Source organism: Micropterus salmoides, unplaced genomic scaffold (genome assembly GCF_014851395.1).
Source record: "Micropterus salmoides isolate LMB-PRFRI ecotype aquatic unplaced genomic scaffold, ASM1485139v1 Ms_hic_scaffold_10, whole genome shotgun sequence".
NCBI classification, from domain to species: domain Eukaryota; kingdom Metazoa; phylum Chordata; class Actinopteri; order Centrarchiformes; family Centrarchidae; genus Micropterus; species Micropterus salmoides.
Window position 1 is genome coordinate 12,201,713 of NW_024040041.1, and position 13,206 is coordinate 12,214,918.

At 40.6% G+C, this 13,206-nt stretch overlaps 1 protein-coding gene across 1 annotated transcript in view; it reads right to left on the reverse strand.

The window, feature by feature from the left end:
- The window catches only part of cacna1ha (calcium channel, voltage-dependent, T type, alpha 1H subunit a), a 126,905-nt gene that overhangs the window by 42,556 nt on the left and 71,143 nt on the right, over nt 1–13,206 (reverse strand). Inside the window, exons 8-12 of the mRNA XM_038696460.1 lie at nt 10,560–10,652; nt 9,227–9,465; nt 8,055–8,602; nt 5,320–5,486; nt 4,806–5,000 (exon numbers count right to left, since the gene is read on the reverse strand). Coding sequence (XP_038552388.1) covers nt 4,806–5,000; nt 5,320–5,486; nt 8,055–8,602; nt 9,227–9,465; nt 10,560–10,652 — 1,242 coding nt within the window. The remainder of the gene's footprint in view (nt 1–4,805; nt 5,001–5,319; nt 5,487–8,054; nt 8,603–9,226; nt 9,466–10,559; nt 10,653–13,206) is intronic.

A 13,206-nucleotide genomic window follows, 5' to 3' on the forward strand; every position in this document is an offset into this window, starting at 1 on the left:
ATCAACAAGCACTCGGCCCAAAGCCCATTTTGTGTCCTGGCCCATGGTGTATAAAAGCAGGCAGACATTATTCTGGACTAATAAACACGCTGACAAATTTAATACATAAAATCGCAGACGTCCTGCTACCACCAGAGATAGGGGTTAACCTTCAGCCTGGATTATTCTGCATTACCAGCATCCTGCAGAAACATCCAGCGTTGGCGTTGTGTTTCCTGTTGTTGGAAATTATAGAACACATTATGCGTGTAAATATGTTTGACAAAGGTAAGGTGGAGATTAATGGGGATTTCCCACACAATAATACTCACAATAATACAAGTAAATTAAGTCTATTGCTATTTGAGTATTTCCATTTTTTTGCAACTTTATACTTCTACTCTACGACACACAGGGAAATATTGTACTTTATACTTCACTATGTATCTCCAGATTTGGTGATTCTAATTTTTGTTTTTGTTTTTGTTTTTTTGAAACATGGGCTGAGAAATTTCTCCTATACTTCTTAAGCTAAATAAACAATTTAAAGCACCACCTGGATTAGCTGGATCGATTAAATGCATCGTCACAAAGCTGAAATCAGGGCTATGATGATATATGATGATGTGATGATTTTACTTAAGTATGGTTTTGAATGGAGGACCTTTACTTGGAGCAGGGTATGCTTTACAGTGTGGTATTAGTACCTTTACTTTAGAAAATGATCTGAATACTTCTACCACCACGGCTATATATAATAGCACATTACTGCTATGCTTCTGCTGAAGCACAACTGAGGATCATGGCCATGATCACAGATAGAGGGCGCCATTCTACACAGCACTCCTCACCTCACCTCACCTCACCCAGACAGACACACAGAAACACAGAGCCTCCTGTAATGAAGTAAACTACACAACATTTTACAGCCACCTTTCAAGACTAGAAACTACTGAAAAGACCAGTGATGATGGTGGAAATATTTACTGTACTTTTACTGCAAGTACATTTTGGAGGCTCTTTACTTGAGCATTTCCATTCTAGGCTTCTTTACACTTCAACTCCACCACATTTCAGAGGGAAATAATGTACTTTTTACTCAACTACATTTATCTGACAGCGATAGTAACTAGTTTGTTTTCATACAAAACATATAATTAGATCATAGAATGTGATGTATAAACTACCCAGTGGTTAATGAAGTAGTTCAAACTTTCTCCACCTCGACCGAGTCTAATATTTTTTGCAGAACATCTAGTTGTAATGGAGCATTTTTATAGTGTGCTGTTGCTACTGTTACTTGAGTAAATTATCTAAATACTTCTGTCACCAGTGGAAAAGATACATATTGAGTGTCACTTTCAGGGCCCTGGATCTCACTGCATAAGAAACCGATTAAGCACACAGCTTTTTGTATGTTCAACTTTACGGATATTTGACCATTTGTTGTGAACAAGACACATCACACTATGCTTAGTTGTATCGATAAGTGTTTAAATTTTAGGCTGTGATTTAGGACTGCAACTAACAATAATTTTTATTATAGACTAACCAGCCTATTATTTTCATGATTCATTGTTTAGTCTATTAAAAAAAAAATTGATGCTCATCACTATTTCCCCCGAGCCCAATGTGTCGTCTTCAAATTGCTTCTATTGTCCAGCCAGCAGTCCAAAACCCAAAGACTCTTCATTTAAAGCAGCACATCCTTACATTTTAGAAGCTGTAACCAGCAAATGCTTGACATTTTTTGCTTGAAAATAACTTAAACAAATAATTCTGAAACAGAGAGTCTAATCATTTTCTTTACCTTATAAACTGCAGGATAAGGTGTGTGTGTCTGGGACTGATCGAATACTTATGCTACCGCACTATTTTGATGGTAGCAGGAACGTTAATTGCTCAAGCTAGTGTAATCCTGGCCTCACTGTCAACATGAACTGGGATGCTGTATGTGGAGTGTAGTTACAGTGCAGAGCAGGGCTACTCGCACTACTATTTTTGAGCTATTGAGTTAATTGGGACAGTCGTGATGCTTGAGGAACCAAAGCAAAAATAAAAGCATGCAGAAGTAATGTCAGGGGACTTGAACAAAACCTGTGGTGTCCACGGTGAGGAAAACAAAAGAAAGAGCTGGACCGACAATAGAGAGACTAGCTGTTTGCTGCCCTGGCTGTTTGTCCAAATTGTCTTTTACTGACCAGCCAGCACATAAAATCTTTAAAGCACTTTAATAATGCTTTAAAAGAGCTCTCAGCCAGCAACTTAAGCAGTCACAATACTGTACTCACACACATTATTATTTAATAGAGGACTAGTGGCATTTTCAATACTTTTGCGGCCCACTGTCTTCACTCCAGAGAAATGAAAGAGCACACTGGGGCTTGCAGTGCAATAATTTCCATACAATGCTACACAGCAGTTTTTATACCTGCTAGAATTACTGCTTTTCAGTGTGCTGAGAGGGGGAGAGCGCTACATGGCTGCCAAAGCAGGTTAAAACAATACAAACGCTGAAGGTTTGAAGTGCTAAACAACTTAATGAGCTTTCATGGACTATCAATACTCATACACCAAAGTCTTCTCTGGTTTTGTTCTGATGTTTAACGTAAAACTAAATTAACCGAACACAATAAATTCTTGTTCCCGTTCTGGCTGAAAACATGATGGACAATAAGGTGTAAGGAAGTAAAAGTTCAAGAGCAGGTCAAGTTCAAGGGTTAGAGAAGCAGGCTCTATTCAACTCCTGCAGCCAGTGAAAAATGTATGTGGAGGGAATTCAAAGAAACACTCTTCACTCTTCACAATAAATCCCCTCAAGGTGCCCTTGAGTTGTCAGCTTTATCCCATGCTGGACTTTATTTTATGGTAGCATTTCTAGATTGCCATAATCATTAGTAACTGAGTGGTTTCACAATAATTAAATTAAGAAGCTCTTAACCATATGTCAATATATTTTATGTAATCTACTATCGTCCCAAATGAGCATTCTGAACAATTGCTTTAGAGGTTGCTTTCCACTGCCATCATTATGTTTGACAGAACAGGCAATCAATCAGAATTAAATACTATGTCAGTGCCTGCAGGATTACGTTTTAAGTGTTTGGGTATTTGAATACATCTCAGCATATGTCTTTGCCCTTAAGAATATGAGGCACAACAGAGATAAACATCCACATATATATAAGCGCAGCTTCTCTGGCAAAGCAGGGTAGGGGAACAGCCATGACTTGAAGCAGGACACATTAATAAAAACAGTCCTGAAAAAACACCAAATGTAATTATGTGGACAAAATCATACAGTATATCTTAGCATATACAGTATGTATATTTAGAAGCAGGGATATGATGCATACACCTCCAACAAAATGACCATTACACTCAAATACACACTCAGGACTGAGGATTTACTGTGTGTTGCTTAAACTTATCATTCATGAGTGTTTTCCAGGATTAAGTGTGTAGAAAAGTTGCCTGTCAGATCTTTCAGTTGTGAATAGCACACATTTAGAATAGCACACATTTAGCTTAAAGCTTTTCTACATTGTGCATTCCTTTCTTCTTCTGTGTGTGCTTTTAATACTTCCGGAAAAATGTTACATTCAGCTTGCAGGCAAATCTGATTTGTTTCCCAAACATAATCTTACTCGGAGCCACGTTTTTATGTTGAAGGCAAGGCCAACTATTGATACTCTCATTGTAACGTCAGTGTGTTGTGACGTGTGTGAAGTAAAGGACAGTTTATAATCTGATTAAAGTTACCAGACGATGTACTGGAAATCAATTTTCACAGCTCAGTTCACATGTGGGCTTTTACCTACACGCGGATTCGATAACAGCAATCCATGTCCAATCTAGAATTAGTCACAACGTAAGGAGAGCCTAAACAAGCCTCAATCATCTCCCTCTTTCTCTAAATCGCTCTCTACCTTTCTCACTTCCTGTCTATCTGTCACGCACACACACACACACACACACACACACTGTCTACACTATGCCTCCTACATTCATACACCTCTTCACACACTCATAGTCTCATAAAAGTTTGGCTAGGTGTCACATAAGGGGAATGATGAGTACTGAGGGGAGGAGGAACTCTTACATAACACTTAAGTCTGTGTGTGTGTGTGTGTGTTATTGGCCCAATAAGGCCATGGCTCTCCCAGTCGCTTCTAATGTTTATACCACAAAGATAGAAACACACACACACATCCCCTAGAGAGGGAATTAGAGACAGAGAAGGGAAAGGAGGGAATGGACCGTGCGCATGCAAAAGAATCTTCTCTTTGGGGTTTTTTTCCTTTGCTGTACTGGTGGGAAATGAAAAGGTTGTGTGCCTGTGTTTGTGTGTACATATATAATATACATGCTTGGGTGTAAAAACTCTGTAGATGAATGTGTATATGCAACCACACAGATTTGTCCGAGTGTGTGACAGTGGAGTGAGCAAAGGGGGGAGCTGTATTATTAGCCGGATACTTCCCAGATGTGGGCCACACAGGGTAAACTAGAAACATAATCTGGGAGCGTGTGTGACAGTGCCTTGATGTGTATTTGTGCATGAGGAAGAGGGAGAGAGTGGGCACGGCTCCTCCGCTCCTCCCCTCTCTTCCTTCATTCCCTCACCCCTGTCCACCCCGCCTCCTCCCCCTGCTGTCATTTCGACTCTCAGATAGCCAAATGTCATTTTCACACACAAAGGCCGCGTCTGGCAGCAAACAGTTCTCATCAAACTACTTGTTTCTCTCTGAAGGTCAGCCGAAGCCCTTTTAGTTTTCAATCACTGATCTGAACTGTTCATTCACCCTACATCTCATTATTCTTACCTGCTCGTGGTACTCAATCCCCATGCTGAGAGTATTGACGAGGATAGCGATCATGATCCCTCGGTTGAAGTATTTACTTTCCACAATCCTCTTCAGTTTTTCCCTGAAACCTCTCCAGGCCCAAACCACTCCATTTTTGTACTCCACAACCCCCCGCTGTCTGCTCCGACCTCGCCCACTTCTCAGGTCCCCCCCCTAGAGCAAAGTAAAGTGAGGCACCAAAGGCGAAAATGCTGATTCAGGGGATTGGATACAATAACATGTTTATTTAGTAATTACTGCAGTTTTAGAAGATATACAAAATAATAATAAAATAATAACTTTAAACTATAAATAATGGTATTTGGATAATAACACTTTGAAATGCAAGTCCTTCAAAAAATAATATCTTGCCTTGTTTTAACAGATATATGAGTTTGTATGTGGCCACCATCATTTACGCCACATCACCACTTCCACAAACTTCATCCTCACTGTTTACCATCATCATTAATGCACCCCTGTGCATTCTGACCTGGGGGAAGTCGTGCAGTCCGTCAGTCTCTCCCCTGCCTCCCTCCAGGTCTCCCAGTTCCAGCTCCAAGGTCTCCAGGCTATGGGCACACAGAGGGCAGCTAAGCAGCTCCAAGAGCAGAGGGCTGGGCACCACGCCGGCCAGCTGGTACAGCAGCCTCTGGCGTCCTGCGGGGGGAAAGGGGTAGGAGACAGTCAGACACTGCAAAGAGGTTATTCCTAGCTGTCCTGCACTGCTGCTGTTAGCTTAACTGAGCAAGACAATGTTAAAAGTTCATTTTTCATCAGACTTTCACCTGTTGCACTATTTTCCACTGTGAGAAACTAAATGCAAACATTTTTTTGTGGCAAAAATCAATTAACACTTGGTCCAAGCCAAAGGTGCACACTTTTAAGCTCTGCTTTCTGGGGGACAGTGGTTTCATATCTTTATGGATATTATAACAATATCTCAAAATCCAATATTATTTTGTAAACAACATCACATAAAAGGGGTATAGTAAGAGGATACCCTGAGAGGTGAAACACAGGGCAAAAAAAAGTCTGCGATTCGCTGCAACGCACTTGCTGCTACTCATTAAACTTATCGCTGCCAGCACCGGATTATTGAAGGTGACTTTGATGAGTTTTTATCAACTTTCCACCTATCTCATTTTGACACTTGGCAGGAAATTTTAGACAACAACAATAAAACTGAACAACAAAAGCAAGGGGGACAAAAATAGGAGGGACATGTCCCCCTCATCCTAGTGGAAATTACACCCTTGGGTGTATACACTTACGTACCTTTTTTAAATCCATAATAATATAATCTTTGCATTGTCATAAAACAGGCTAAAACACTTGTTTTTATGTCAAAGAAAGGAAGAACTGTATAATGCTTTATTAAAAAAAAAACCCAGCACACTAGGTCAAGAGAGAGACAAAGACAGGAAGCCATTATGGTATAATGATAAAGCTACAAGAATATAATGTAAGTAAAATTTAGCATGCAGTTCTGAAGGGATGTCGTCTCTCAGTAAAGAACCAAAACCAGCTGGTTTCCGCAGAGAGTACTGCGAGCTCGCCCACAGTGCTGTACGAGATCATGGCTGACTCCTCTCTCCCTCTGCTCTCTGACTACATACTATTAAAGATAGTATGGAGGATCTGCAAAGCTGAAAAACTAATAAAAACAAAACATGACTTCTGGAAGCATCAGCTCTTCAAAAGCAGCTTCAACAGCACATTATGTTGTGTACAATGCTATCTAATACCTCAAGCTATAAAAAAGGTTGTGATCATTTGTATCTTTCCTAATCTCTTGAATACCGTTGCTATAAACACATTTCTGTATCTTTCCACTTGTTTTCATTTTAGAACTTTTTTTAAGCAAGTTCCTTTGAGGGACAAAACATTTGTCTGGCAAAAAGCTTGTTCAAGTTCATCCCAACCCCACGTTACTTTATATTACATTAAGTTAGATTAGATTACATGTGTGCTCAAATTAGATTTGAGACTTGAAAAATATTCATCTGTGCTGTCACTGGTGCTCTTAGTATAAAGGGGCTACTCAACCAAAAACAGCATTCAAAAAGGTTTATTCGAGATTGAGTCATCTGACTGAGCTGAAAGCAAACATTTAGAAACTACACATCCAGGAATGTCCCACAGTGACTCCAGACTGCGTTTTCCCATTTAGAGTTTAACTTTTAGTCAGCTGTACACCATTCAATCACCATCCATTAAAGTAAATTTAAAATGTGTGATCTTCAACACACATTAGTAGCAGAGGTGTTACACTCACTCTCCAAAGGAATCATATTGACTATGTGCAGATAGGAGGTGTATTGACAGTTTAACAAGTGGGGTTTTTTCTTCTTTTTTTCAGCATTCATCATTACTGTCTTTCCTGTATCCATCACGTGTCACACAATAACTGTTTGGAGTGTCGGCAGCCACAAGTGTGTAAAGGTCTGTGTGTGTGTGTGTGTCTGCTTGTTGGCAGACTCACTCCATTAGGACAGAGCAGACGAGTGTATCATACTGCCGCTGCTTTTTCAGTTTCCTTTGCAACCAACACAGTTTTATGCTGTCTCCTCTCTGTCGCTGTGCTCTGTACTCTTTTTTCCCTCCCTTTTTCCTCCTTCTCCCTCTGCTCTTTTCTCTCTATTGAACTAATTTATTTTTATCACTGTCTCACTTTCCTTAGCCTTTCCTTCCAGATCTGAAACTACACCGGATACCTGTGTTTTTGTTTACGTGCCTTTACAATACGGAAGAGGACAGAGGTTTCATTTGAGTAAGAAATCAAGAAGATAACAGGAGACAAAAAAACGAGTGTGATGACAAAAACACAATGGAGCTCAAGGGAAATCCAGAGCGTCAAGTTCAGATTGTGAAGGCTAATTAAAGGACAGTGAAACTTAACAGAACAACGAGAAATAAACAAGGCAACATAAAAAATATGAAAATTACTCTAATAATTATTCAATGCTAAGATGATAAACAGGATTATTAAGCCCTAAAAAAAGCAGTTTATTTGGTTATTATGTGACTCAAGTTGTCACACTCAGACAAGGTGGTTGCCGCTTCCTTAAGCTGACTTGTGCTCCACATTGTTGGCTAGGAAAAAGGTGTTAACGAGTAAACCCTAGTAAAACGTCTCTTCAGGAACCTAAACGTTGTTAACAGCTTCTGTCTCCATGTAAGGAGTATGTATGTGTCTGTGCAGTTGGTGTGTGTGAGCTCTCTTACTGTGCTGTCCCATGAGCTGGTGGAGCTTGTTCAGTGTCTCTGTGTGTTCAGATGCTGGGTGGTTTGGGGGGTGCTGCTCTGGACTGGGACCACACTGCTGGGAGTGAGGGGGCGGCGTCTTACTACTGTAGCTGCACACAAACGACGGCAGAATGGTCGGATAGTTCATCCCCCCGTTCAGTCGCCCGAGCAATGCCCCCATGCCTTGGGTGAAACCAGACGGATGGCCGCCGCCACTGCTGCTATTTCCATTAGTACTCCCTCTCCTTACAGGAAGCGACTTCATCTCCAGCTCCTCCCCTCCTCCTACCCCTCTTTCTCCGTCCATGTGTTCGGTGGTTTCCACGCTGATGGTGTGCTGCCCTCCGTTGCTGAGGCGGCAGTGCTGGTGCTGATGGTGCTGCAGAAGGTTATGGATCGGTCTCAACCACAATGCACTACCCGGACCTAAGCCACCACAGCCCCTGCTGGAACCATGGCCGTGTCCATTACCCCCGCCGTTACTGCCTCCGCCGCTGCCATTAGGATTCACCTTTTTACGCCTTTTACTGGTCAAAGGACAAGAGACATTAATAATGATAAATAATGTGGATAGAGATCGTATTATTACCAGGTTTATATAAAGTTGTAAGATGTATCTCTAATAATTTGGTGGGCTATGCAATATGTAATTCTGTGAGATGCAAAACTACCAAAGCCTACTGATACAATTATTAAATGCTCATAACCAAACACAGGTACTCCTCCAGTGATGCAAATGGACACAGGAGGACCAGTCTTAGTGCTGGGAAAGCCATGATTAATTTAACCTGGGGGCAAAAGGGTTATTATAATTTCAATACATTTTTTCCAGGTTTTTGACAGTCATCCTCATAATATCACAAAGAATCTACAAGCATATGCAAAATAAGTCCAGTACAGGTCCCAAACAAATGTTTTGATGCCTCAGGTACTGAGAGGTTTTCTTTTCCTGTTTTATTACTGCCACTCATAAGTGGCAACTCTTTGTAGCCCTTTGTAAAAAAAAATACTGCCTTCATTTCCCACGTGACCCGACCCCAGATAAGCGTTTGATGGTAGATGAATGGATGGATGGACTGCCTTCATTTCATGTCGTCTATATTTGACTGGATTTTCCTGGACAGAGAAAAACAAAACAGCCCATTTCTAACCTGTGCCATCCAGAGTATAACCTCTGGAGTCTGCGTGTTAACTTGCGATAAAGGTGACTGATGTAGCGTAGCATCTCCTCGTAGCATGAGCCCGGTTCGCTGTAACTGGCGAGGGTGGAGTCGTTGGACATGTAGCGAGCACGCTGCTCCCTCATCAGGGCGTTCTCCCTCTGCTTTGTCTCGGAGAACTGGGTGGCGATGACCACGAGGCACAAGTTGATCATGAAGAAAGAACCCACCTGGTTGGGGAAGTAAAGAATGGCTAGAGTGATAAAACTGCAGCAATGCAGCTTTGTAATGATATATATATATACACACAACACTCAACGCTGTTACATCACCTTCATCAATATTTTATTTATGGAACAACTCACTGTTGACTTCATTCCTCCTTAAGGTGTTAAAAGTGTAATAAAACACAGTGTCAATAAGCAGCCATATCAGGGCTTGTCTATTATTAAGACGGAGCTTGTTTGGCCAGATCCTGGGATGATAAAACTAACTTTATTTTTATCATTATTTAAAAATTATGAAATTTAAATCATGTTCTGATGAGGTGGCATTGACAGGAAAGTCTATAGTGAAATGTCTATTTACCATGCCATTACTGTACATTACTGAAAGAGTGACAGGAAATTACTTTCTCCATCTTTTTAAAGTTCTTTTCTCTGACATGCTCAGTTATCTTAATTTCTGTCTCACTCACTTTCTATATGAATTACTTTGATTTACTTTCAGCCTTCCTCTAGTCCCGTCTCTCCCCCAGTTGTTCCCCCTCTCTCTCCCTCTGAATGCATAATAAGCACTTTTACTTCAAACGACAGGCAGGCGGGGAGCTCTTACAGTACTGTAAAATATAGTCGAAGCCGTGATCTTTGAAAACCTCCACAACAGCATGATGAGAGTGAAATTATCCACGATAAGAAGTCCGCAAGGTTCAACAGAGGGGAGTTATACTCCAAGCAGAGTTTAGTGGTTTACTTTATAAAGGTTATTCTGAGTTTTCCAAAGCAGGACTGAAAATACAAAAATACTTTTTACATATGCATATTTGTTGAGCATTCAAACACAATGCTGCAGACTGTGTAATGAAATGTGTATTGCAGTTAGTTTTGAGTTCAGTGTGGTTTTTGCCTAGATCAGTTTCAAACAAGACCCATGTTGGTCCATATAGATCTGGCGCAAGATATTTTTGGACCCAATCAAAATTTTAAATTTTTAAAATTCATTTTGATGCTATTTTGGAGCTTGCTTCTTGAGTCTTAGCAACAAATTCAAAATCTCAGGAAAGGTTGTTAACTAAAACAAAAAGAAAATACAAGGGGGTACTTACGATAATGAGCAGTATAAAATATATAAAATTGTAGAAGGAGTGAGCATCCATGACATAGTACATGATATCTACCCATCCTTCCAGTGTGATGACCTGGTGGCAGAGACAAAAAGACACAGAGAGAAAGAGACATTGTGTTATAATGAACGGAAAAGTAGAAAAACGTAGCTTTTTCTTAAAAAAACATATGACAAACACACCCACACACAAAACTGTGCGCATGGACGCACACAGACATAAAAGCACAAAGCCGTCAGATGCAATACATTTCCAATTCTGTTTTTAATGGCTAGTCCTCAGAAGAAAGCCTGTGGTGTCCCTCCAACTTCTTATTTGTGTGTGTGTGTGTGTGTGTGTGTGCCAGGGGACTGACGCAGCTCTTTCATGTGCCCACTATGCTAATGAGCAGTTGAGATGCTGAGACCTGAAAGCGGTGGCTAAGGCCAGCCAAGCCCATAATAAACTCAAACCTCAAGATTTACACCTCAGCTAGCATAACACGGTCCACCATAAACTGTGAGAGCATGCACAACAATGGCATGAGCGAGCACAGACTAAACAAGTGTCCAAACACACATGCCAACAGGCATGTGCATGCATGCATTCCTGACCCAGAACCGACTAATCCGCTCTCTACTGGATTGCTCTCCTTGCACCAAAAATAGCAGAGGATCCCCGTTACTGAGCTGAAACATGCCTGTAAAATAAAATCAATAGTTTTATTCTATATAAACAAACACAAACATATATTTAGTCAATCAAACTAATAATCTGGTAGTTAACATAACAACTGGAAAGAAGAAGACAAACCAACAACCATCCCAGCCGGCAATTTCACAATACAGACTTAAATAAATGGTCCCTCATTCATACAATTCAATAAGAAATGGATTTTTTTATGTGTATCAGCAATAAGTACATATGTTCTTTATCAAAATGGAAGAAATGTCAAATCACAAAGGACCATCAAGCAGCACATATTGCAAGATGTATTCTTCTGCAAAGCCATTTTGTAGAGGTCAGTGATATGGATCACAGGAAAGAGAAGGTTCTCATCTGACGTTACTTAAGAGAGGAGACAGATGCGATACCCTCAACAAATCACTCTCTGACCACCTCCATCCTCAGCTCCTGACCCACCTTGAAGATCAGAGATAGCCAGCAAACTGTAATTCATGCTAATGACATACGTGTGGAGCAGAGAGCGAGTTCTCCGCTGTCATTGGTGAATGACTTATTAACTGGCACATTGTACTTGACTGCTAATGGACAGTCTGGCAGAACAGGTGTGTGTGTGTGTGTGTGTGTGTGTGTGTGTGTGTGTATGGTTGTACACGGTCGATAGCCATTAACCTGTAGGTTAACAGAAACATTGGCCAGATAACCCATAAGTTCACTTCCCTCTTCTAGTCATCCATTATCTCTCGACTCTAACTCTTCATACATGTCATCCCTTCCATCTTTCTCATTTCTTCCACTCACACATTTTATTTTCATCACTCCTTCACTCTCAGCTCTGCTCTTGTCTTTTTGCGCTCCTTGGTGACAGAGGTCAGGCCATTACCTGATTCTTGACCCATGGGTCAGGACTGGGTTTGAGTGACATTCTCCTTTAAAATCAGTTGTTATCACGTATTATTGAATTCTAGTGTAAGCCCTGCAGTCAAGAAAAAAATATAACAAATCCCATACAAATAAAATGTCTGTCTCAAACTACCTTTTTGCTGATTCTAAAACAATATAACGAACCCTTAGCAAACATACAGTAAACACAAGTTTCAGTCTTACCGCTGACTACATTTCCAATTAGCAAAATAGAAGATACCAACACGGGAAGTCGTCATGGTATATTTGATGCATGGCCAAACCCTGGGTGGGACCTAATTAAGCCACAGGCTTGGCTGTGGTGTGTACCCACGTCAGCAGGAGTCCCTGCGTAACCCTGCATTAACTCAATTTGCAACGACGGGCTGAAATGTTTTCAAAACCTTGCTCTGAGATGTATAATTCACATTCTTTATATTTACAGATACTGAGGGAATACAGATGTAGACTGGGAAGACAAGACAAGCAACTCATTTAACATTCAATGTAGCCTTCATTTTATTTTAACATACTTTACATCTTTCTCCATCTGTATGGAGCTTTTCTCTATTATGTTATAAATAAATTTTTTTATTTTCCTCCTGACAGAGTAGTACCTGGCCACTAAACCCAACCTAAATGCATACAACTTTTCCAATTATCATCTACCACACACACACTTTTCACCGATTCCATATACCTGGCTAAAACAACTAATCTCATCTAAGACTGAAAGTGAATCTTGCTAAAGCATCACAAAAGACAAAAATCTGCCTCTGACTGCAAGCTGAGACCACACACACTTTCCAGTGTGTGTGTGTCTAACAGGGATTAGTATGTCTGTTTGTGTGTGTGAGTGTGCGTGCGTGCGTGCGTGCATGCATGCATGCGTGTCTTCAGTATTTGTGCTGTTTGGGGTAATTTGAAGGTAAGACTCTTTGAGAAAGTCATGTTGTGCAAGTCAAAGTCTATTAAACACAGAGACAGATTTCTCCGTGGGTCCTGGACAGATCTATTAAAATGGATGGAATTCATATCTCAATGGTACAGACAGCATTAGCAC